The sequence below is a fragment of the Crocodylus siamensis genome, chromosome 1 (genome assembly GCF_052110815.1).
Source record: "Crocodylus siamensis isolate JL-2025a chromosome 1, ASM5211081v1, whole genome shotgun sequence".
Lineage (NCBI taxonomy): Eukaryota > Metazoa > Chordata > Crocodylia > Crocodylidae > Crocodylus > Crocodylus siamensis.
In genome coordinates this window covers 90,389,553-90,415,678 of record NC_143395.1, presented here as the reverse complement: position 1 = coordinate 90,415,678, position 26,126 = coordinate 90,389,553, and the positions used below count along the sequence as shown (strand labels likewise).

General features: G+C 46.3%; 1 protein-coding gene across 3 annotated transcripts in view; it reads left to right on the top strand.

Moving 5' to 3' along the window:
* The first annotated feature begins 2,782 nt into the window (after nucleotides 1–2,782).
* Nucleotides 2,783–26,126, top strand: part of CDK19 (cyclin dependent kinase 19) — a 201,312-nt gene continuing 177,968 nt past the window's right edge. The window contains exon 1 of one of the 3 annotated variants that reach the window (XM_090037950.1): nucleotides 2,783–3,470. In XM_090037950.1, the coding sequence (XP_089894076.1) occupies nucleotides 3,343–3,470 (128 nt within the window). In that variant the 5' untranslated portion in view covers nucleotides 2,783–3,342. The remainder of the gene's footprint in view (nucleotides 3,471–26,126) is intronic. The other 2 variants (XM_090037941.1, XM_090037957.1) reach the window with 2 other exon arrangements.

Sequence of the window (26,126 nt, the reverse complement as noted above, 5' to 3'; positions counted from 1 at the left end):
CAGATGCAGAGCGGGAAGGGGAGGTAGAATGGGTGGCATGGGGCTGGACACAGAGCAGGAAGGTGGTGGCATGGGGATGGACATGGAGTGTCAGGGGGTGGTGGACAGCTGGATGTGGAGCAGCGGCAGCATGAAGTGGTGGTGGCAGCTGCCACATGCAAACTCCCCTCCCACCCCTCACTTCTGGGAGGTGATGGCGGCACAGGGTGGTGGGTGGGGGTGCTCTGTCCCCACCCACATGCCAGCCCCCCCACATAACTTTTGATGGGCAGTTTGCTAGTATACACATATAAAGTTACAAAATTGCAAATAAATATACATGGGCTTCCGTTCACCTTTTAATGATTTGAGGCCTGAAATTTTCATAGCTTTCTTACACATCTTAATTCATCTTTTAAATTAAGTTGAGACTTATACCAGATTACTATTACAGACAGCAAATTAATTGATTTTTACTAGTGACATGGTTGTGGGAATGCCTAGGTGGAGCGGCAACTGGGGTCACAGGTGGGTGACAGAGAGAGGAAAAACTGAAGCATATTTGTATTGTGAAGGGAAAGAACCAAAGAGCATAGAGTGGTTAAAGTTAAGGAAAGGATGAGTGGGTACAATGGAGATGGGATTGTCCCTTGGAACAAATGGAGGGATTAGAGAAGGAGAACAAATCCACTATTGCATCAATGAGATGAGCAAGGGATAGTTACTAGAGTGAAAGGGAAGGTAAGCAAAGGAATAAAAGAGCTGGAAAAATAGAGTGCTGAGAAAAGTGGAGATAAGAAGTGGAGAAAGGCCAAGAGACAAAAAAGCAACTGAGATTGCAGGCATGCAATTAGTTATGGTGCCATATGGCATATAGTTATATAGGTACATGATAGAACTGAAGAAAGAGAGACATATTTGTCATTTATATTTCCCATCTTTTCGCATTATTTTGACTGAAAAGGGCTACATGGAGGTTTGTGGAGTTTAGTCTTAGTAACACACTTGGGTATTTCTTTTATTGGTTAAAAATGAATTAACATATCAGGGCAACATAGCAATGTAGATAAATGTACTTGTTTCTTCCTCAGGTGCAAAGTATGATTACCAGATGACTAAACATTTGGTAGGATTGTAAAGCCTGAGACTACTAAAGATACAGGATTTTTTCTATTCTTAGAATACTTTCTTCAGCATTGTTGCTGACAGGCAAATGGAAATATCCCAATATGTAGGAGTTCAGAAACAGACTGTGCTGATAGAGTTCCATACCTGCAACTGAACCACTGCAGAAAACAGTACCCATAGTTCTCTAGAGAAGTTTGCTTGGAGAGAGAAGGGAAGTCAGCTGTTTGACACCGACTCTTACAGGAGGGGAAGTCAGCTGTCTGGCACTATAAAAGACATAGCTTTCCTGCTCCCACAGCTGTTGGCAACCTTTTTGGGCTGCAAGCTGGGGTGACCCAGTTTGGGTGGGTCAGATGTGGTGGACACTGGGATCCAGCTGACACTTTTGTGCAGGGCAGAGTGGGAAAGTGCCTGCAGATGGCACTTCTCCCAGCAGCAGCAGGGAAAAGCCCACATCCAGGGACTGGATCTGGCCTGCTGGGCCATAGGTTCCCAACCCCTGAATTATCACTTCAGGATTATATTAATCTTTTTGCCACTCATTCAGAAACAAGTTTCTTGTCTTCACCGTAATAATTTAGCCCTATCTGCAATTAATCTGTCCCTTTCCTTTATCAACAATGGTAAACCTCTCATCTGGTAATTCATCTCTCTCACAAGGTGTGTCCCTTATGCATGGGAAACAAATCCCCATTGCAATCAATTAGACTAGCACATTGTTAACTCATGCATAAAAACACTGCCAGCTAGCTGAAAGTGAGTAGGCAGGTTGTCAAGCATTTCAGTTTCCTACATGCCAAATCAACTACTACTACTACTACTTTGTTCTCCTAGTAACAGTGTTTGTTCCACTTCATTCACTTGTTGCTGCTTGTTCAAACCAGAGTCTGCTGATCAGCGATGACTTTTGTATTAACTTTCACAGCACACAGCATGAGGTAGTCCTGATGACTGATTAGGGCTGAAATCATGAGTAATATCAAAAAACAAGCATGTTGCTAATCCAGTGTCTGAACGCCCTAGATAAACTTGATCTACAAAAAGATCTTACACAAGAAAAAAATGTTGGCATTTAATGTTAGTTTTAGAGACTCAAAACACTCCTGTGACTGCTTGAGTACAGAAGCATCCTTTTTAAATGCCTGAAAAAAGCTCTATTCTTTTTTTAAAGCCTTTCTCTTTAGACTCAGAAGGCCCCTGATAACATGTAGGGACAAGACAAATAAGGACAGCTTGCTGGAACCAGAACTGCTTGTTCTCAGACCTCTGGGATACTGCTGGGAATATACAGTTTCAGAGGGAAACGAAAATAGCTACAGTTTGGTTGGAAGGAGCTACAAACTATCTGCTGGGCTGTGAAATAGAAGCAACTTTTGTCAGGAGCAGCCAAGGAACAGCTCAGTAGCAAAACAGCTTGAAAGGAGGAACACTGAGGCCATTACAAAAATCCTGAACACCCTCAAGAATAAGATAAACACCAAGAGCGGGGGGGGGGGTGGAGGCAAGGAAGGGAACACACACCCTCCCTAGTATCGCCTAAACAGCAGTGCTTCTGCTATTGCTAGACACCTGGCTTTATGCTTTGGGAAAGGGGGCGAGACTTCCTTTGACCAATCGGAAGCGTCGCTGAACATGAGGGGCGGGACCAGGACGTGAGTGGCAGCTTGTGAGATAAACAATTTGCCGCGCGAGCTTCCCTGGGCTCCGCGCGTCCAACGGCTGCAGCGGGGCCCCGCGAGTGAGGAGGACGGCGGGAGAGCACCAGGGGGTGCGTGGGGAGGCAAGGCGGTGGGGCCGCCACACCCGCCCCGCCCCGCCGCGGGCCCGGGCCCGCGAGTTCGCTCGCTCGGTCCCGCCCGCCACTGCCCCGCAATGTGTGGAGTCAGCAAGTTTCCCAGCGGCCGCTGAATCTCCGATGGGGGCGGAGCGCAGTGCGCAGGCGCGACTCGGCCGGAGTCGGCGTGAGGCACGCTGGGAGTTATAGTCGGCGAGCGGCGCTGCGGGGCTGCTGCGCAGGTGGCGGCACTACGAATCCCACATCCCTCCGCGCGGGCGACGCTGCGAGGAGCCCGAGCTGAAGCGGGCGGCGGCGGCGCGGCCCCCTCCCCCGCCCCCTGGAGGGAGCAGCGCGGAAGGCGGGAGTGGCTGAACGGCGCGGCGATGGTGGCGGGTGGGGGCGCCCGGCGCGGGGGGCATTGAGCCGGCGCCGCCGCCCGCGCCCCATGGACGGCAGACATGGACTACGAGTTCAAGTCCAAGCTGGCGGCCGAGCGCGAGCGGGTGGAGGACCTCTTCGAGTACGAGGGCTGCAAAGTGGGCAGGGGTACCTACGGGCACGTCTACAAGGCCCGGCGCAAGGACGGGTAAGGCCCGCAGCCACGGCCCGGGCCGGACGGAGGAGCCATCCCCGCCCTCGGCCTCTGGCGCCTCCCCCCCCCGCCCTGTGCGGCCGGCCTCCGCCCGGGGCCCCCGGTGCTGGTGCTGGGAGGGGTTGACATAGCTGGCGCGCGCGCGCGCACACACACACACACACACACACACACACACACACACACACACTCACTCTTACACTTGCATGCACACGTGTATACGTGTACAGGCACATGTACACACACATGTGCACACAGGTGCATGTACGCACTGGCACACATGTGCAGGTACACACACACAGAGCCAAATCCTGGGGAAAAGTTTTGGGCTATTTGGAAACAATCCTGGAGCAAAGCAGAGCAATCCCTCTGGCCTCTCCCAGGGGCAAAGGCAGGTGCATCTCCCTTGGCTGGGGCCACATGTGGGCTCAGGACCCAGCCCTGGGTTGGGGGGAGCTTGTGGATATCAGGTGTGGGTGCTTTGTGCCCAGATTTGGGGCCAGTCGGGGCATTGGTGTGAGCTGCTTGGATCCGTTTGGGTGAGTGTGGCCTCCTGGCTTGGATACCTGTCTGAGGTAGTTAGCTGCATTAGTCTGAAAGCAGGGCAGATTTGCACCTTTTATAGACTATCTAAGATGCATAGAGCACAAACTTTCATGGGCTGAAGTTGACTTTGTCAGATGGATACCTGTCATTATCCCCATGCATTTTGCAATCTGTGTAGTAACAGTGGTCCCTGAGTGCCTCTACTGCTCATGCTTGTCAGCCTGGTCCAGGAAATTTCCGAGGAGGTGATGCTGGGGAAAAAAATTGGGTGCTGTTGTCAAAGGAATATAGGGGGGGGTGGAAGGGATGTTGGGGGGTGGTCTCTTGCTTAGCAGGGGATCATCTCTTTCCAAACCACCCCAGAAAAACATTTGTTTAACCTGCACTTACAAGAAGCATAGTGAAGTACTTCTGTAAGTACTTAAAGTAAAAGGTTTCTACAAGAGTTCATTTGGAGTAAGTGCTGCTTAACACCTTAATATCAAACAGAGGAAATATCATGCCACTATTCCCCCCCATTGTCTAGCCTTTTCCTAGGCTTGCTTTTACATTGTTATCCTTTAGAGTGGGGAATGTCAAAGTGTGTACCTCAGGCCAGATCTGGCCCATGGAGATGCGTCTTTCAGCCTGCAGGGCTCTTGGAAGGGCTGGGAATTTGGGGGCAGGATCCACTGCCAAATTCAGCCATACAGAGACCCACTAGGGATGCATGTGCACAGCACAGGAGAGACACCATGGCGATTAATGCACCCATTTATTTAATGCTCTGCCACCAGACATGGGTCTGAATCCACCTATGAGGAGCCTTGCAGCCCAGTAAAGGAAGTTTGACACTAAGGAAACATTAAATTATGCTGTAGTTTATAAGTCTTATAGTTGGAGTGTGTGATTCTAGACTAGCTGGTAAGGAGTCAGAGTGATTATATGATACTCTACTTCCCCTGCTACTACAGTAATGGGATGTTAATGCCCTACCTAGTTGTTACTTTTCGTATTTTATTTAATTTCATTTTCATATTGCAATTCAAGAATTAAAACTTCAATATGTTTGTAAATCCCAGGTAGGTGGCTTGCTTTTCTTGCAGAAAGCTTAAAAAAAAAATGTAAGCTGTTTTCCATATGTCCAAGAACTTTAAATAATTTTGGAAAATCTATAGTAAATTAACATTGATATATTTTTTTCAAATACAAAATTCCATTATTACTGTGTGAAGAAATAACGGTACACAAAATAATGGTGAGCAAACAGTAGCATGTATGTGATAGTGGTATTAGGCATTAAAACACTGCATTTTTTTTCTTATGTTGGTAAGCAGCATGTTTTGCAAAATGAAATTGGAGACTGTAAATGCAAGGGCAGTAATATTAAGGGTGGATTGAGAGGTCCAGATACAGGACTGGGAAATGAGAAATCTGAGCTGTGAGCTGAACTCAAGTCTTCAGTATAAAGTCTAGTTAACCTTAAAAAAGGACTTGAAGTAGTTCCAGGTACTTGCAGCTGTCCCTGAGTTCCCCTGGTGACTTTTATGGCTTTTATAGTCACATTTTCAGGGCTTTTCTCCTTTGTATGGTGCCTTATGAAGAATCCATGAAAACAAGGTCACCCTCCCCCACCAGCTAAAGTGTTTTCTGCTCGTGTTCCTTTGTTGTATAGTAAGCCTGGAAAATACTTCTAAGAGTTAGTTTAAAACTTAAGACAGATGTGTAATTTTCAGTCTTAAGAAAATGTAAAAGCCAATTGTGTCCTTTTAACTCTTATGTTTTCAGTTTATTCATCTGTGAATGAGATGTACTGGTTTAGCTGGAAGCAATAAAGCTGGAAAAGTATTATACTTGTCTCTAGAAGCCTGATAATTATTTTAAATATGGGTGGGAAATACAATAACAGTGAAAAGTGGGAATAATCAAAAACCCACATTAAACACTAGGCAGAGGACCTATATGGTAGAGGGGAAAAAATCCCTAAAATAGTTACCCATGAGCCTACACTGGGGTATTATTGTCAAAAGACATTGTACCTTTTTGGACTGCATAGCTATCCATGCTTTGAATCATGGAGGTGATCCTTGTTCCTTTCTCTATAGCACTAGCGAATCTGCTACTGGCATTCTTTTGTGCATGTTTAGGGCACTTCAGTACAAAGTAGATGGAAACAAGTTAGAAATAATGTGGAGAACAAGTGCAAGATTAGAGCTAGGGACAGAAGTTACACATAAATTAGGGGTGTACTGTTAGACATTTTAGGGGCTGATGGCAGCTGTAGCAGGTATCTGATGGCTATCAGCTGGTAAGTCTGGTGTGGTGGAAGGGGAGGGAAAGGGTATGGGGGGGGTAGATCAATGCCCCCCATGGTGAGGGAGGGAGCAGGGACAGGTGCTGCACAGCCAGGGTGGGTGTGGGATGGAGGCGTGGCTCATGGGGTGGGGGCAGCTCCCAACTTGAGGGGGCAGAGGGGGGGCATGTGCCTCCAGATCTGTGTGGTGCGGAGCAGGCTGTAGCTGTGGGGCAGGCTGCAGCTGTGGGGGTGGAGGGAAGCCTGAGTTGGCTTTTCTTGCTGGAGGCTGTGCTTGGGGTGGGCCCCAGCAGTACTGGGAGGAGGCTTCAGTCACCCCAGACTTCACTGCAGCTTTGCTCCCAGACCCATGTTGCTGCCTGGCAGAGCCCCAGAGGTGGAATGCTCCACCTCTACCCAAGTGCTGAGAAAAGCTGTGACTGCAAACACTCTGAGCCCAGCCCCCGGCAAGAAGAGCCCTGTGCAGTGCTGGCTGGCTCCAGCTCCTCTTCACAGCTGCCACCCACCCTGCGCTGCACAGATCTGGCAGATCCAGGGACACATGCCCTACCCTGCCTTCCCAGTGTGCAAGCAGTAGTGGGAGCCACCCCCATCCCATGAGCTGTGACTCTGTCCCGTGCCCTGCCCTGGGTGGGCAGTGTCTGCCCCTGCTCCCTCCCTCACCATGGGGGGTGTTGATCTGTGCCCCCCCCACCTCCCTTTCCTTCTGACTTACCAGCTGGAGGCATTTATCATTCAAATTATTGGCCCCATAATTATCTGATACAGATAATTTTCTTCATATTGGTACCAATCTGATATTGGAACGATATACCAATTTATGTTAGAGGTTCACCGATACAAGTGATTGGAAACCGGTTCAAATCTGTAACACGACAGAAGTTCAGTGCACTTAAATTACTTTCAAAATGGCTGAAACTGGTTTGAGAAACCAGAATCAGACTTAACTGACTTAGGTTAAATCTGTTTATTGATATTCTGTCCCAGATCCCCTCCACACTGAAGTAAATTCACAGTCCCCCAGCATCTTAGCATGCTTTGCATCTCCTCCTCAACCCCCTCTCGCAGAGTGGGCAGGCTAGCTTTGGCCCAGGCTGTCTGCTCCAGCAGAGCAGGAGATGTGCTCTAGCGCAGGCATATGGCTGCATGTCCAGAATCAAAAGTGAATGGCTGTTCACTTATTTATCGGTTCAATCTCTGCAGCTTAGACTAACCCACAAAGATTGAATTGATTCAGCCTTGGGCTTTTTGACTGTCTCTGCTTAGCCAGTGTGTTAGAGTGATTTTATTTCCTTTCTAAGTCACTCTAGAAAGAAATCTCTTGCATCAGTTTTCATGCAAGGTTTCTTAGTGATGAAAGACAAATCTGTACCTGTGTTGGCAATGGAAACCAGCAGCGATGCATGTTTATAGTCTATCAATCATCACGGGATTTGAGGCTCATATAAAGGAAGGCCTCTCTGGCAGCTTGTAGGGATGGTTTCAATGTGTTTGCAAAGCAATCTTGTACAAACTAGAAAAAGGATTTCATCTATATGTTACTTGTAGTCAGTCTTCAATCTCTAGATGCCGTAACAGGTTAGGTGCCTGAGAAGTGCTGTGATGCCTCCTCATCCCTGCTAGGCTCTCTCTATACCTTATTGCTCTGGGCCTCGCCCTGTCTCCTTGCCTGCTGTGTCTTGATGAAACCTTTTTGAAAGGGAGACTTCCCCCAGAGCCTGGCCAGACCATGGTGCGTGCTCTTTCTTGCTCGCTTTTGTACTCTCTCTCCTGTGGTCATCTCAACCTTGTATGCCTTAAGGGCCTGTTGTGTGGCTCTAGTCTGTCCCTACACCATGCCCCATTCCTCAGGTGTTTTGAATCACCAGTCAGGTGGGACACTTGTCCCCAAGTCTCCAGGCCACCTCAAGCCTTCCTTTACTTGTTGGTGCTTCCATCTTTTACCCTTCTGCTCTAACTGGTCTTCTTGTTCTAGGTTTGGCTTTGGGCCCCAGCCGTGCCTCTGCTCAACTCTGGGCTTCCGGATCCCCTGGTCCCCCACTCAGCCCCTGTCTGGGTGTAGGCCTTGGACATGCTTTCTGCAGGGCCCCAGGCTTGGAACTCAAGCAAGAGGTGTAACCTAAAACAAAGACCACTTGCCTGATTAGAAGCACTTCTCTGCCCTGGGTCATTGTTCCCAGACCTGCATGGCAGTTTACCCTTATTCCTGGGTCTTTCAGGGGCCCTGCTACAATGGGCTCCATTTCTTGTGGCTCTCGGGACTAGTGTCCTGACTGGTGCAGGCAGTAGGCTTATAGCTCAAGCCTGAGCCCTCTTCTAGTCATATGACTTCCCCCTGTCAACTGACCTGCCCACAAGCCTGTTTCTTAATGCCTGCTCTGCTGGTTGCCTGTGCCCAAGCTACCAAGACCCTGCCCTTAAAGGCCCCCCTCCCCTTTTAGTAACAGCCAGGATTCCCTGTGAGATGCTCAAGGTATTCAGTACCTTGTAATCCTGCAAAAAATCCCATAGAGGCCTTGTTACTTTGGTTCAAAAACTTGCCTTTTAAATTTTATGAAATAGTAAAATATGTTCATGCAGAGCTTGGCAAGCTCTTCAATAAAGTGACTGTAGAAGTAGCTGCATTGCTCTGATCTTGGCAAATGATTTGAACAAAGGTAGATCCTAGACATAGCAATGATTTATTCAGCATCTAAGATATTATTCTACATGTTTCTACTGACCTAATCAATGTCTGTAGAAGCTAAGCTTTAATAGAAAAAAGTGCCTAAATGTGCATATAAAAATAATGTTATTTTTAGAGGTGCCAAGCGCTTGCAGCTGCTACTTATTTAGTAATATTTGTGTGAAGATCTAGACACCTGGGAAAACACTCCGATTTTGTTTGGTGTCTAAATATGTGTTTGCATACATTTTTCTAGACATGGGTGCCTAATTTTTGGTTTAAGTTTTTAATTTTAATTTAATTAGTTTTAAAATTTTGGTTTAAGTTCTGTAGCCCTTGTGGGCTGTGAAGTAAACCACTTTGTCTGAGCCAGTGATTTATTTCAAGTTTATTGCAGACTAAAACCAAAAACTCTGAGAGAGGTAATGCAGATATGGTAATTATTTCAGGTCTGGTGACTATGACTTGAGTGTCAATATTACTAATTCACTGCTTATCATATTCAGTAATTCACTGCCTGTCTTCTCAGTAACTGAGATGTTGGAATTTGCAAAGAATACTTCACTTTTGACCTTTAGTAACAATATCTTCTTTTCCCATGGCTTGCTCCTGTTTCACAATTTATGCAGAGAACACTTTTTTTCTACTTACCCTTAAAAGAGTGACTAGAATACTTGAATAAAGTCCTGTGTTGATTTTGTTGCCTCCAATTCTTTATTAAATGCCTTGTAGTTTCTTCATTAGCAACAGTGATTATATTGTGAGTCTTCATAAGTCTGATTTTCTTCTCTACAGGACAGACAGTTTTCAGGATGAAGTAAAAATTGGAATATTTGGTTTCATCATGTTTGAGTGCAAAGACATTTATTTAACTGGTTAGGAAAGATCAATCTCTAGCTTCTGTCAATGTGAAGATATACAGAATGTTTCTTTTCCTTTCACACAGTTTTGTCTTTGCTACTTGAGGCTGTTGAGGTAATCCAATAGTCTAGAGGATGCTTAACTTTCTCCCCCGCCCATGGGCCAGATGGGCAGTGCCATGTCTGTCTGTGGAGTGGATCCTGCTGGTGGTCTAGATGCAGAACTGGGGCCAGCATGATGGGCACCACCTGGCCATGCAGAGAAGAGTTTGGGGGTAGCTGCAACCTGGCCTTGTGTGGGGAAAAGGGGACGTGGCTTGGCCTTGCAGGGGGGAGGGGTGTGGCCCAGCCTGAATCCAGCTCGACAGGGAAAAGTGTCATGGTTTGCCCCTGCATAAGGGAAGGGGGTATGGCTTGCCCCAAACTGGCCCCATGTGGCAGTGGGGAAGGGGTATAGCCAAGCTCTGTGGGGAAAGGGAGTGTGGCCGGGCCCCAACCTTGGCCTAGCCCCGTGGGGGGTGGCCTGCATGCAACTGGAAATGTGGGGCTCGGGGTTTGGGAATTTGTTGCGAGGAGGGTGACCATATTAATGGTTACTGTTCACCCCCTGTCAAACTTCCTGCCTCATGGGGAGCCCTGCAGTCCAGATACAGTGGCTTTGCTGGCCAGAGGTTGAGCACCCCTGCTCTAGAGAGAGAAAATTGTTACTGTTTGGTTCAAGAGCACAGTGGACAAATTCAAAAGCATATTCAGGACAAATGGGATTCATGAGTCAAAAAAAAGTCTGCTTCATTTTCAACTGCTTTAACAGAAGTAGCACCCACAAGATTGAAATAGGTGCTGAGAATTTCATATAAATAAAATATTTCTAACTATCACATTTCTCTGATAGTTTTTACTTACCTTTACACATGCTTAATGCCTTGCTGGTTTGTTAATTGCTTTTTAGCAAAGATCTGTTTAATTGTCTGCTATTTATATCAGAACAATTTATAGCAAGGTATTTAGTAAATCACAAATGATAGTAGTTATACTAAATACATAGGCATCAGAGCACCATGCAGAAGTGGGTGAGTTCATTATTTCCATGCTATGGATGGGGTGGCTGTGATGCAAGGTGGCAGTTTTGCCTGGGATCATACCACAAGTTGGCAGAAGAACTGCGACATGGACTCTGAGAATCTTCTAGACATTGTTCTGTGGTCCATGCTGCCTAAGTGAAGTCTTGCCTTCTGACATGATAAATATGGATTTACATTTACATTACCATCATGAAATTGCCTTTTCTTCCTGCATGCAGTTCATTTCTTGAGTTTATTGAGGAAATGTGTGTTAATGATTTAGCTGCTTTTTTTTTTTTTTTTTTTAAAGGAAAAAGGTCTTTCTTGTCTGAAAGTGTGGATAAATTCCCTTTTGTCCCCTTTGACAAGACAGTCAGCACAAGAATAGTTTCTGCTGTGCCATCAAATACCTGATTCCTCTTCAGAACTGGGTGATAGAAATACTTGATTTAATGGGTTTAATAACTAACTGCAGGCATGTGAGAAGAAGGAATTTTACTTAAATCTTATTTTTTCCCTATATGTATATATGGAGAAACTTGGAAGATGATGGACAACTTGCAGCTGAAGATGAGGAAGACAGTTCCTCTCTCTCTCTCTCTCTGTCTCTCTCTCTCTCTCTCTTTCTTTTTTCAGTGCCAAAAAGTGTTAGAAACTTCCCCATAACAAGTAAAGACATGGTACCTTTCCTGAAGTGCTTACAGTATAGTTCAGTCATTGTACAAGTGAAAGCTGTAAGCAGATTAAAGAAGTAGAAGGAAGGGCAAATTCTAAAAGATCATAGAATTTCTTGGGCTATGGCTGTGCTAGGAATGCTTTACCATGGAAGCCAGTATACCATATTGGCAAAATGCTCTTGGAATGGATTCACCTCTCTGAGCATAACTCTCTAAGGTAGACACAGCTTTGGTTAGGGAGCCCCTCTTCTGACTGACATAGTGACAGAAGTGTGGCCTGGGCTTTGATAATTCATGGGTTTCTTGATCTGTTAAAATATCTAACTTTCCTCATAAGTGCAAATAAATTTGCTTGCGTATCAGTTTGTGTAAACAGTTTTCCTCCTCATTATTTTTAAAGATTGAAACTGCTTTAGGTAATGCAAGACTCCAAAAATCTCAGAAAATTAGTATGGGGTTTTTGTGCTGAGCAGGTACTTTGAGTAAAAGGTGCATAATTCAAGTGTTAAAAATCAATGAGTAAAGCTACCTAAGGAAGTGTTAAATTATAGTGGGGGTGAAATCAGTGGTGGTGCAGCATGCGTAAAGTGGTGTTAGTTACAATCTCATGTTTGCTGGTAAAGTTAAAGGGAGGGGAAACCCATTGATGTGGCTTAGATTAAATTCTCTTTGCAAGTATTACACAATTACCTTGGTGTCTGGTGGTTTTCATGATTTATACTTTGGGCACTGAAGTTGTTTATTTTTCAGATTTATGGCTTATTATATGCCTGCAAGTTTTGAACTGTTAGGGTTACCATAGTTCCAATTTCAAAAAAGAGGATGGGGAGAGGGAGATATCATTATGGGGGGGGGCAGTGATATAGTTTCATAGTTTCTAGGGTCGGAAGGGACCTGAGTAGATCATCTACTCCAACCCCCTGCTATGGCAGGTCCCCCATGACTACCACATCCTTAGACTTCACTACCTCAGTGAGCTGACCTAAGAATTCCTGGTCAAGCTCTTCCCCCTGGTTGGGAGGTCTATAGTAGACCCCCACCGTTAAGTCTCTTTCCCCTCGACTGCCTTGTACTTTAACCCAAAGCACTTCAGAGTGCCCTTTCTCTGACTCCTTGCTAATTAACAAGGATGTGTATTCCTCCTTGATATAGAGTGCCACGCCCCCACCTCTCCTTCCTATCCTGTCCCTCCTGTACAGCCTATAGTCCTTGACATTCACTGCCCAGTCATGTGTTGAGTTCCACCATGTTTCAGTGAACCCCACTATGTCCAGGCTGGTGCCAGCTAGCAGGAGGGTGAGTTCCCATACTATGAGTGTTTGTGTAGAGGCATTTGAGGCCTCCTGTGGATGTGTGTACTGGCCCCCTTGTCCCAGTGTTGCCCTGGCCCCTGTCGCTTACCTGTTTATTTGTTTCGCTCGTTGGTCTAGGCTGGGCTGTAGTTGTGGGGTATGCCCCTGTGCTGCCCCTCACTCCTGACCCACAGTACCCTGCCCCCCCCAGACCATGCTGGTGCCCTTCACTCCCAACCTGCAGCCCCTTCCCCGTTCCTGCTGATACCCCTCACTCTTGACCTGCCCAACCCTGCTGCCCCCCCTTCCTTCCATCATTGCTGGTTGCTGCAGCCCTGGTGCCAGTAGGCATATGCGCACATGCAGGCCTCTAATCACCTTCCCTTGCTGCCCCCAGCCCTAAGCAGCTCCTTGCTCAGGCAAGCCAGGAAGTACTAGGAAAGCAGAGGCACAACAAAATCCCAGACATTTGCTAATATTTAAAAAACTCCTCTAGATGGAAATGGAAGGACCCAAAAAGAAAACCTGTATGTATGGTAACCCTAGTTGTATGTCTACACCTGAGATTCCTTTCTCTAGCTCCACTAACCTGTTCTGCATCTAACAGGGTTAAGCACTCTGTTATTTGCTACATCAACTTTCTGGCCTGTCATTGCTGCCAGATTGAATCACAAAGATTTGAATTTTGTTAAGGTAAAAGCAGCCTGTCCCCTTGCTCTAAGCATTTGCCTTTATGTGAAATTAAATCCTTATCCTTAATGTTGTGTGGGAGGCCCTCGTTGAAACGGACTACTTTGAGACAGAACTGAAGAATACGGATGAAGTTGATTATCTGATCACTGTATTCTCCTGAGTATGACTGAACACTATTTTGACTTGATGCAGAGCCTAAAAACACAGACATTACTATGTCAGCCCTTAAAAACAAAACAAAATAAAATACAAGTACATGATGGTGGACAGAATTCTATCTACCTTAGTTGGTTGTGAAGCATACTGATGGAAAATGAAATAAGAATTGGGTAATTAGTGTTTTGCAGCCATGGATAAATTGATATGACACAGTTGCTGAGATGTTGGTACAACTTTGTCCTGTTGGAAACGTAGCCATTGTAATATGATTATAGGCAACTGCAGCTGTTTCCCGCAGACTGTTGAATGTAGTGGGTTAGTCTACAGATGAATTTGTAGTACAGCTATACTTGAGCATAGGCATACAACAGCTGAGAGAATTTTTTTGTTGGCATATCTGTGTTGCTTTACCAGATAACATAAACTAAGCAAACTAAAATATTTAGCATAGCAGGTAATGTTCAACTGTATATTTCATTACCCACTATATATGCATCACTATAACCAGGAAGATGTAGTGCCTGTGTGAGAAGAAATAAAATAAGTCTGGGTGATGAGGCATAGAAAGAGGTTGTATTTGTGAAAATGAGAGAGAGAAAAACATCCTAGTTATGGATTTTGAGAAGAATAGATTCCTTGCAGAAGTGAACCAGGTTTAATGAGCAAAGAAGGAAAATGTGGCAAGACTTAGTGAAGAAGATCAGAGTTGGAGGGGATGGGACAAAAAGGAGCTTGGAATAACTTGTGAAAGGCAAGAATTCTTGTAGGTGGTATTTTTATTGGGCCAACTGTGTGGTTGGGAGTGACATAGGCAAGCATTGAGGTATCGTAGTACCTTTCCTCCAAGACACAGCTGAGGTAAATGGCAGATGGAACAAAAACCTGTTAAGTAGGACTGTTATCACCCACAGGAATTCTTGCCTTTTGCAGATCTCCTGGACCCTGAAGGCAACATCATCACCTTAGCACTACCAAACATTTGTGATGTCATATGATCCCTTTCATAAATCAATCAAACTCTAGCTTTTTCCTTTACATTAAATAGTTCTTTCCTCCCTTGTTTTTAACCAGTTCCCCCACACCTGAGATTTTTCTGGGCTAACAAGCTAAATTTTTTACTCTTCTTTCATAAGGTTAGGGAGTGAAGAGCTTGATCATCTTTCCCTGCACTTCTTTTCACTAATTTTAATTCATCTTACTTAACATGCCTGATCAGAACTGCACAGTATTCCAGATGAGATCTTATCAGTGTCTTATGTAATGGTGTTAATACTTTCCTCTCTCTCCTAAAAATCTCTTCTGATGCATCCTAGAATTTTATTTGCCGTTTTAATGGACTTATGTTAGTGACTTGTAGTCATTCTGTGATTGAATAGTATACCCATGTCTTTCTCCTTTTCTGTTGTTTTCATGTTCATATGATGTTTCCTCATGGTTACTCTGCTTCCTCTGATGTAACAAGTTGTATTTTAGCCCATATATACAAACATAGGCCATTTATTTTTCTTTGTAAGATTAAATGGTAAACTTTTACTCTTTGCTTCCCAAAATGTATCTCTTGTTGACCTTGCTTGTTGACATTCAAGAGTTGAGAGATTGAAAAAAAATCCTAGTTTAGTTTCAAGTGTGCCTTGGATGAAACAAAGTACAGTAATTGACATTAAAAGATTTGTTTGTTTCAATCAAATACTGAACAATTCTGGAACTGGTCCAAGGTAGTTGTCTATTTTTTTTAAGGCAAACTACTCATGACTTCAGGAAGTAAAGAACAATTAAGTCATTTGTGATCTGAAATGTATCTGTTTATGGAACTAGAAAGTCATCTCAGCAACTTCATTTGTATTTATCGCATGATTGTGTGATAGATTGTTTAAAGATAAAGCATTGACTATTATGATTGCAGTAGAGTTAAGATAAGATGTTATAGCAAATATGTTGCAATACTCATTAATTCCTTTTCTATTACGTTGTCTTACTTCCTTCTCAGACTCTTCTGTGAAAATCAGATATACAGGAAGCTAGTGGTCCCTTTCAGTTTCAAGGTTTGAAATGTAGTTAATCAATCTGTGAGCCTAAGTACTGAATTCAGTAAATGTTTGTCTGTTTCACCGTGATATGAAGCATCTCTGCTCTTGGATATGCTACTTCTGTTAATGAGAGTTTCATACAGGATTGACTCGAGGTTTAGTTTCTTTGTTTGAACTGGAAAATATCACTAAGTATTCCGCTGCCTCACTAACTGTCTCTATGATAGAGCAAGTTGTATATTTGCTCTAGAGGGAGACTTCATTTAATAAAGTCAAAAGCTGGAGTGCTGGAGCCCACTACCACTATTTAGATATACTTTGTCAAAGTATGCCCTCTGCTTACTCATACTTGATTAAGGTACATTTAATTTGCTTCCTTGTTAAGTACCTGCTGTGCTGCAGTGGATAGCAGTGAGCTGGTAGATGCCATTCTTTTCACCTCCTGATTTAGTTCCTTATCTCCATCTGAGTCTGACCTCTGGTCTGAAGCCCTGAGGGCAGTTATGAGCTGGTAAAAGCAGTGGCAAGCAGGTGCATTCTGGGGACAACTTCCTGGCGCAAGTGCTGGAGCAGCCAACTAAGGGCCATGCCCTTCTTGACTTGTTGCTCACAAACGGAGGAATTGGTGGGGAATGTAGTATAGTGGATGGCAACTTGGGCAGTAGTGACCATGAGATGATAGAGTTCAGGATCCTGAGGAAAGGAAGGATGGAGAGCAGCAGACTAAGGACTCTGAACTTCAGAAAAGCAGACTTCAACTCACTTGGGGAGCTCCCTCCATGGGCAGGATCCACTAGGAAACCAGACTGAGAGACTGTTCTAACACCAAGGAATTTTTTCCTTAGGTCTCAATTTGTTCTGCTGCAGTTGAAAACTTTTGCTTGTTTTTAAACAAATAGGGGATCTTAATTTATTAACTCAAGCTAAGGACCAGGTTGCTTAATTCCAGGTATCATGTCTTTGAACTCTCATTACCAAAATACTGTCCACAGAAAGGACAATGCAGGGGCATTTCCTAAAATAGTTTCCTTTGCTCAACATTATCTTGTGCAGTCAGGGACCAAAGAGCTCAGATCAGCTTACATGTCCTGTGTGTAATCATTTAGCTTGAATGGTGAATGATTTGAATACCAAAAGAAGTGGTTGATGTGAATTTAATCTTCTGTTGTCCAGAATGATGGCATAATGGGTTGCTGATATTTAGGAATTACACACTCTGAGTTACTGCCATTTGTGTTAGTGCAATTCTTTTAATTAGCATTTAGGGGATAATAATAGTATACTACCATGCACAAATACTTTCAGTACTGAAGGGTAGATGGATCTTGGATCTAATTAATTGTTTGTACCTGGTCAGTTGCTTGTGCCATGCATTGCAAATAAAGCACGGTGCAGTCAGGAATAACTTAATTGCAAAACATCATAGGCCAACTACAGCCCTGGCTGAGTTTCTCCCTTGTGGTTCTATATTGCTGGATTCAGCCTTTTGGCTTTATTAGGCCTCAGTGGCATTCTGCTAAGGTACTGGAAGGGAGCTGTTGCTTCTGTGGCAGGGGTCCTTCAACCCTGCTACCTTATGTTTGAAGATCAGTCTCGTCCTCAAAAGTCTGTCTCTTGGCTCAAATGCACACCCCTCAGAGCTCATTTTATTATAGGTACTCTGGTTTAGTTTTTCAAACAGATTTCTTCCTCAGTTTATCATATTTCCTGAGTGGGTCTTGGTGTCCTTCTGGGAGCCCAGGGCCCTTAGCTTTCCCATACCTTCAGTCATATATATACACACCAACTCTGTGTGCTCTGGGGATCAAGCATCTACTGAAAATTAGCTGGTGCTCACCACCCACAAGCTCTGATCATTTTAGTTTTACATGTTAGATCTCTGTGGCTGCTTGCAGGTGTCAACCCCACCCTGTATTTTACCGGAAAAAGCAGCGTGTTACTTTAACTTGGTTCTGCAGCATCTGTAGAGATGGAGTGCTTCAGTGGAGCTTTTTGGCACTTTTAGGTAAAGCTGATTAAATCAGCTATTAGATAAAAATGCCAAAAAATCTCCACTGAAGCACCTGATCTTAACTTCAGCTCGCCTCTGCAGTGTCTGTAAACACCCTGCCTCTTCTGGGCATGTGTGGGGCTTGCTGCGGAAACGCCCCTAGTTAAAATAAAGCGCCATTTACATTTTTTTTAACGTCTGCAAGCACCCACCAGCAAAAACCAAAGTCGGCGCCTATGCCTTCAGTTCAGTTTCTTTTTTCTGCTGATAGTTTCTTTGCTGGAGAGACCATGCCTTTTAAAAACTGGTTTTAGCACCTTCTCTTCTAGCCTTTCTGTTGAACGTGTCCCATTAGGTCACCCTCTGCCCATGTTGGTTACTCAAATGAAAGGCTTTTACAATAGTAAGTCATTAATAATTGATCCTCTTTAGTTAGTAGTGTCTGTTAGGGCTGTGTGACGCTTCAGTCACTGATTCGATTTGGAGGAGATTCGGCAGCTGAATCTATGAATTCGAATCGAATTGGGAGCCCCATTAATTTCTCCATATCGAATTGGAAGCCTCTGATTCGATTTGGAGAGATTCAGTAATTTGGCCACAGACATGGCTTTATATGTTTTTTTTTTTCTATGTACCTTGAGGTACCAGTTGCGGCTCATGAACACTGAGATGGTGGGGAAGATAGAACATCCCATGGGAGCATGGGGGGTTCCCAGGGTGCTCGACGGTGGATGTAGAAGTGGGCCTGCCGCGGAGCATGTGAGGGACCTCCTCTCCTCACTGGCTTAGCGACTGGTGCCTCCTGGACTTTGGGAGGCACTCAGGGTCTCCCTGTGGCTGATAGCCTAGCTGGGGGGGACACCGGGGGAGTCCCCCATGTGCTTGGCGGTAGACCCAGAATTGGACTGGAAGTACTTCTGGTCTGCTTCTGGGTCCACCGTTGAGCGTGCGGGGGAATCCCCCTGCATCCCATGGGATGCTTCATCCGCCCTACCATCTCAGCATTCAAGAGTCACGTCTGGTACCTCGAGGTAGGTGGAAAAAACATTTAAAGCTGTGTCTATGTCTGAATCAGAATTGAATCGGGACAGTGATCCGAATCAGTGAATCGAATCCCTGTCCCCTGAACTGGGACGAATCTGAATCAAATGCTGCCTGCTTCACGCACCCCTAGTGTCTGTTTTCCTGGTAGGCCATGAGTTGATTCAGCTGTTGATGGTTTATTTCTCCAGACATTTTCTGTTATAACGTGAAAGATTTAATCATAAAAATCAGAATAGGGCTGGAAGGGACATCCAGAGGTCCAACCCCTTGCCTGAGGGAGGATCATCCTTATCTAAACCATCCATAATCTAACATCTTAATAAAACTGTTGTCAACCATGATACAACAGAAAACATAATGCCCCAACTTGCCACAAATAAGGAAAGGGGACCATGGCAGCCAGCATCCTGCTTCTATAAATTGTTGTTAATATATATATGGTCAAGAGATCTTGGGTAGAGGGTCATGTCTTTTTTTGCAGAGGAGGGCAGAAGCTCCCCCAGTCCATGCCAATCTGACAGTGGGTTAAAATTATTTCCTGACCCCAAATATAGCTATTGGTCTGACCCTATGAAGAGAGGCAAGATCTGCTAGCCAGTAACCTCTGGCTTTCATTACGGCAGGAGCATTGGCACACCTCAGTCAAAATCCACAGCCTCGGCTGCAGCCACATACAGTGCCTTTGAGGGAGGCTTTAAAAAAGCCCCAAACGCCCGCGCGCGCACACACACACACACCTGGCACATGTACACATGTAGCAGAAAAGGGGGGTGAGTGGGATGGGATTTTTTCCCAGCCACATGGAGCAACCAGCAAAGCCCAGAGGCATGAAAAATACCTATAGTAGAGAATAGGTGTAACTACACCTATATCATCCATGACCACCAGTTGTCCAACCTCTTAAACACCTCCAGTGATGGAGGGTCCACAACCTTCCCAGGCAGTCTCTGCTACTGCCTCACTCTTCTAACAGTGAAGTTTTTCCTGATGTCAGATCTTAAACCTCTTTTGCTTCAACTTAGTCATTGGACACATCTACAGATGTATTAATGCACCTTTTATAATGTGCATTAAATTTAGTACCCCCAGGCACCTATACATGAGTGCTGAAACTGCTTTGTGCTGGAATTCCAGTGCGTTGGAGCAGACTTGATTAATAGAGTCTACTGGAGTCTGGCAGTTGCCATGTTCCAGTAGCATCCTTTGTCTTGTGTGTCAGCATCCCTGTGCTTAAAAATGGTGGGCGCGCTTCAATTAAAGATCATTGAATGAGCTTTAGTTCAAGTGCCCCCACTACCATGTTTTAAGCTCAGAAACAAACACAAAAATACACAAGATATGGCAGTGCTTTAATCAGAGCAGTTCTTGGAGCCATTCTTATTGAAGTGTCGTACTCCCCCCCCAACGCATGCATACCTCCGGAGCATGTGTAAAGGTGTCCTGTAATGTGAGGTACTAAATTAATGCACGTTAGGCTGTGCTAAGGCACAGTAGCGCATTTGCACACTTTTTTTAGTGACAATAAATGTGCAGTAGAATATTTTACTACACATTCATGTTTTTATGTGATGTTTTGGTGCGCAGTAAAATAGTCTGTTGTGCATTAAAGTGCATGTGTAGATGTACCCACTGGTCCTAATCTTACTTTTCTATATGGCAGACCTTCAAGTATTTGAAGGTTGCTATCATGTCCCCCTTTAAGTGTCTTTTCTGTAAGCTGAACATGTTTAGCTCCTTCAGCCACTCCTTGTATGACTTGCTTTCCAAGCCCTCCCTTTGCCAACTGCCTCTGGACCTTGTCTAACTTCTCCATATCCTTTTTGAAATGTGGATGTGAAAGCTGCACATAGCACTCTAGATGAGGCTTAATCAGTGCTGAATAGAGCAGCACTATCACTTCCAGTGTAGGTGGTGACCACATATATGGTCATAATCAGATATAGGGTTTCATAGTTAGTAGAGTTGGAAGGGACCTGAGCAAATCATTGAGTCTGACCCCCTGCCATGACAGGAAAGAGTACTGCGGTCAAACGACCTGAGCAAGGTGTTCATCTAGCCTCCTCTTAAAGACCCCCAGGGTAGGAGCCAGCACCACTTCTTTTGGAAGTTGCTTCCAGATCCTAGCCGCCCTGGCGGTGAAGTAGCGCCTCCTGATATCTAGCCTTAATCTACCTTCTGCCAGCTCGTGACTGTTATTTCTAGTTACTCCTGGTAGTGCTTGGGGGAACAGGGACTCCCCCAGTGCCTGCTGGTCCCCCCTGACTAGTTTGTAACAGGCCACTAGATCCCCCCTCAGCCTTCTCTTGTGGAGGCTGAACAGGTTCAGGTCCCGTAGCCTCTCCTCATAGGGCCTGCCTTGCTGTCCCCTGATCATGCAACTGGCCTTCCTCTGGACCCTCTCCATGTTGTCCACATCCCTCCTGAAGTGTGGCGCCCAGAACTGGATGCAGTACTCCAGCTGCGGCCTGACCAGTACCGCATAGAGGGGGAGGATCACTTCCTTGGATCTTCTTGAGATGCATCTGTGGATGCATGACAAGGTGAGGTTGGCCTTCCTGACTGCATCCCCACACTGCCGGCCCATGTTGACCTTGGCATCAATGATGACTCCTAGATCCTTCTCAGCCTCTGCACTGACGAGAAGGGATTTCCCCAGCTTGTAGGTATGGTGCTGGCTCTTCCTCCGCTGGTGCATCACCTTGCACTTGTCAGTGTTGAAACCCATCCTGTTCTCATCCACCCACCCCTGTAACCTGTCCAGGTCCGATTGCAGCCCATTCCTCCATTCTAGCACGCCCACTTCCCCCCACATCTTAGTGCTGTCTGCAAATTTGAACAGGTTGCTTTTTACTTCCTCGTCCAAGTCACTGATGAAGAAGTTGAACAGTGTGGGCCCGAGGACCGAGCCCTGTGGAACCCTACTGCTCACATCGCTTGAGGTCGAAAATGACCCATCCCCCACCAGTCTCTGGGTGCGGCCCTCTAGCCAGTTGGCAACCCATTTGACTGTGTGGGTGTCGACACCACAGTGCCCCAGTATCTTAATGAGAATGGGGTGAGAGACAGTGTCGAAGGCCTTCTAAAAGTCCAGAAAGACTACGTCCACTGCTATCTCTGCATCCATGGATTTGGTGACATGGTTTTGGAAGGCCACCAGGTTGGTCTGACAGGACCTGCCACTAATGAACCCGTGTTGGTTGCCCCTAAGCATAACCTCCCCTGCTGACCCCTCGTGGACACGTGCCAGAATAATTCTCTCAAAAAGCTTTTCCAGGATTGAGGTAAGACTAACTGGCCTATAGTTTTCTGGGTCCTCCTTCCTCTCCTTTTTGAAGATGGGAACCACATTGGCCCTCTTGCAGTCCTCTGGCACCGTACCAGAGCACCACGGGTGCTTGTAAAGCAATGACCTCAGCTAATTTCCTCAGTACTCTAGGGTGGAGATCGTCCAGACCAGATGATTTGAATACATCCAGTCACTCCAGAAGTTCCTAAACTAGTTCCTCAGTAACCCTTGCGCTAGGTGTGCCTCCCCTGGGGTCTAAGGTGGGCCCAGAGTGGGGGGTGGCTATTCCGGTCCTTTCTCAGGAAAGTGGAGGCAAGAAATTGTTAAATAAGTTAGCTTTGTTGTCTGGTGTAATGACCAAATTTCCTAGCATGTCTTGCAGGGGCCCATCTGGAACCTTTGCCCCATATGTATTTAAAAAAGGACTTCTTGTTGTCCTTGATCTGGGAAACTAGTCCCAGTTCCATCTCCACCTTGACCTTCCTGACTGCCCCCCTGCATCCCCGAGCAACCACAGTATAATCCTCCCTGGTGATGGCCCCTCCCTTCCATTGGGTGTGCACCTCCCTTTTAGCTAGGAGACATTCCCGGATGCTTTTGGTGAGCCATGGGGGCTTTTGTGCCTTCCTGCTTCCTTTGACCCATGTTGGGATTACTACCCTTTGGCCTTGGAGGATTGTCTCCTTAAGGAGCGACCACTCTTCTTGGACACCTGTCTCCCCACCCCTCCCCTCTGGGACCTCAGTGCTTCTCCGGCTATTCTCCTTAGCTCATTGAAGTCCACCCTACTGAAGTCTAGGGCTGCTGCCTTGCTGCAGGCCTTTGCCACCTTGCACTGGCTGGTGAATTCCGGCAGGCAGTGATCACTGTCGCCCAGGTGGTCAACACCTGCAGCCCCCTCACCAGGTCATCACCAGTGGCCAGCACCAGGTCCAACGATGCGTCTTCCCCTGGTGGGGCTGTGCACCTCCTGGATTAGATGGAGGTCCTGCATTTGGGCTAGGAACCTACGCGAGCGGTCAGACCTGGCTGACTGCTCTTCCCAGCAGATGTCTGGAAAGTTCAGGTCCCCCACAATGACCATGTCCTTTGACCTAACTACCTCCATGAGCTGACTTAAGAATTCCTGGTCTAGCTCTTCCCCTTGGTTGGGTGGTCTGTAGTAGACCCCCGCTGTTAAATCTGTTTCCCCTTGACTGCCTTGAATTCTAACCCAGAGCACTTCAGTGTGCCCCTCCTCTGACTCTTTGCTAATTGATGAGGATGTGTATTCCACGCCCCCACCTTTCCTCCCTGTCCTATCCCTCCCGTACAGTGTATAGCCCTTGATATTCACCGCCCAGTAATGCATTGGGTCCCACCACGTTTCAGTGAGCTCCACTATGTCTGGGTTGGTGTCAGCTAGCAGGAGGGTAAGTTCCTCTTGCTTGTTTCCCGTACTACAAGCATTTGTGTAAAGGCATTTGAGGCCTCCTGAGGATGTGTGCACTGGCCCCTTACTTGCAGCATTGCCCTGGCCCCTGTTGCTTACCTGTGTATATGTTCTGCTCATCGGTGTAGGCTGGGGTGCACTTGTGGGTGTTGCTTGGTTTGGCAGTCCTAGGCTTCCTCTGCCCTCGTCTTCCCCTTCCCCCAGCGAGCCTAGTTTAAAGCCCGCCGGAGGAGATCTGCCAACCTAGAAGAAAACACACGCTTACCTTAAGGGGAAAGGTGAAGCCCATCCCATCCGAGCATATCTCTTGTCATGATGTGTGGGTCGTTGTCGAGGAGGCCAAAGCCCACCTTGAGACACCATTCCCGAAGCTGCCAGCTGGTGTCTGCGATGCACGTCGCATGCCATCTTCCGTGTCCACTCACTGGTAGGACAGAAGAGAGAACCACCTGTGCGCCTACCTCCTTCAGCATGCCTCCCAGAGTGTAGTAGTCCGCCATCAGGTGATCAGGGCTTCTCCTGGCTGCATCATTAGTACCCACAAGGATTAGACCATGGAGTAGTAATCGGTGGGCTGGATCATGGCTTGGATCATCCCCTTCACATCCTGAATCTTTGCTTTGGGTAGGCAGTAGACGTTGCGTGTTGAGGGGTCCTGGTGACAGATGGGGCCTTCTTTACCTCTCAGGATGGAGTCACCTATGACGATCACTCGACGCTTTTTCCTCCAGGACTGCTTAGCTCCTTCAGCTTGCTCGGTTCATGGAGAGTGTGGAGTTGCCTCCTCTCCTTCCTTCTCCTCCAGAGTTGCCTGGGCCTTGTACCTGTTCTCCAGCTGAAGTGGAGGAAGTGGTACTGTTGTGTTGCGAGCAGCCCTGGTTCTGGAGGTGACCATCTGCCACTCTGCAGTGGAGGGCACTTCCCGAGGTGCTTCTTCCTTGGGTGTGTGGCCCTGCAGGGAAAGGAAATATCTGTCAATTTCATCCTCCGCTTCCCTGATTCCCCTCAGCCTGCTAAGCTCCTCTTGGAGCTCCCTCACCTGCACCTCCAGGGCCCTAAGGCAGGTGCCTGCAGGACAGGTGTGGGGGTCCCCAATCCCTGCCCCCCCGGTCTCCTGGGCAACTCCCACAGGCCAGGGGGTGGGAGGAAACCAGCCCTGCCATGGGCTTTGTCTGGGTGGAGGGTTTGTATGTGCAAGTGGAATTCATTATTGACTCCAAGATGAACACGGGCCGACAATGCGAGGTCTCGGTTGACAGGGCTAACCGCACCTTGTCGTGCATCCACAGGTGCATCTCAGGTAGAGCCAGGGAGGTGATCCTCCCCCTCTATGTGATGCTGGTCAGGCCACAGCTGGAGTACTGTGTCCAGTTCTGTGCGCTCCATTTCAGGAGGGATGTGGACAACATTGAAAGGGTCCAGAGGAGGGCCACACGCATGATCCGGGGACTACAGGGCAGACCCTACATTGAAAGACTGTGAGACCTAAACCTGACTGTCTATAAACTCACTAGGGGGGGACCAGAAGGGTTTAGGGGAGACACTGTTTCCCCTATCACCCCCTGGCATGACAAGGAACAATAGACAGAAGTTATTAGAGAGTAGATTTAGATTAGACATCCCCAAGAACTACTTCACAGTTAGGGCGGCTAGGAGCTGGAACCAACTTCCTAGGGAAGTGGTGCTGGCTCCTACCCTGGGGATCTTTATGAAGAGGCTTGATGACTACCTGGCTGGACTCATCTGAGTCCAGTCTTTTTCTCCCGCCCAAGCTGGGGTTGGGCTTGAAGAGCTGCAAGGTCCCTTCCGACCCTACTTCTATGATTCTATGATGGATTTCTTAAACTGTCGCACTTCTAATGTTAATTCAAGCATATCATTTTTGGGTGTCTTACTTGAATTAAGTCCAATTAAGGTCTTTAGTATTGGTGTGTTTGGTATGCCTGAGCTGTCAGTTTACTCCTCGCTTTTTTCCTGTCCATATCTAGTTATCAGCCAGGTTCAGTAAGTGTATGTAAATTTCACTTTCCGTTTTAGGAAGAGATGGAATTATGTGCTGCTTGGTAAGGACGGTGTAAGTGGGTTGCCCAGCCAGCTGAGTTCTGTAGGTGGTTTTGCTCCTGCAGGAGCTCTTCAGCCAGTCCTCCCAAATAAAACATAGTATTTAAGTAACAAAAAAGTGTACCAAAAGATCTGCAAGCTAAATGTGAAATAGGAGGGTGTCTTCCTGTGGAAATGGTCTTGTGTTACACTTTTGCAGAAGTGGATATTATTCCTTTTGGGCCTTTGCACCCCACACTGGTAAAATTGTCATGCTTCTGGGTAGCTTGCAAGACTTTGGTAGCTGCATCTTAAATAATTTAGTTTCAATCGCTTGGAGTTACTAGTACAAATGTCCTCCAGCTTCAATAAGTCAGGTGTTGGAATGGAGTTGCCAGCTTTTCCTACTGAGCCTTCTGTAATTCCCTTTCTGCCCTTTCTTTCTTTCACTTAATATTTGCTAATCGTGCTGGCTTGTGCTGGAAGCCAGTGAAACTACGCTTTCCTGGCCTCCAGTCCTAGGCTGCAAAACCATAAGTATTTTGAATAGTTTCATACAATTCACCGAGTACTGTTGTTGATTTC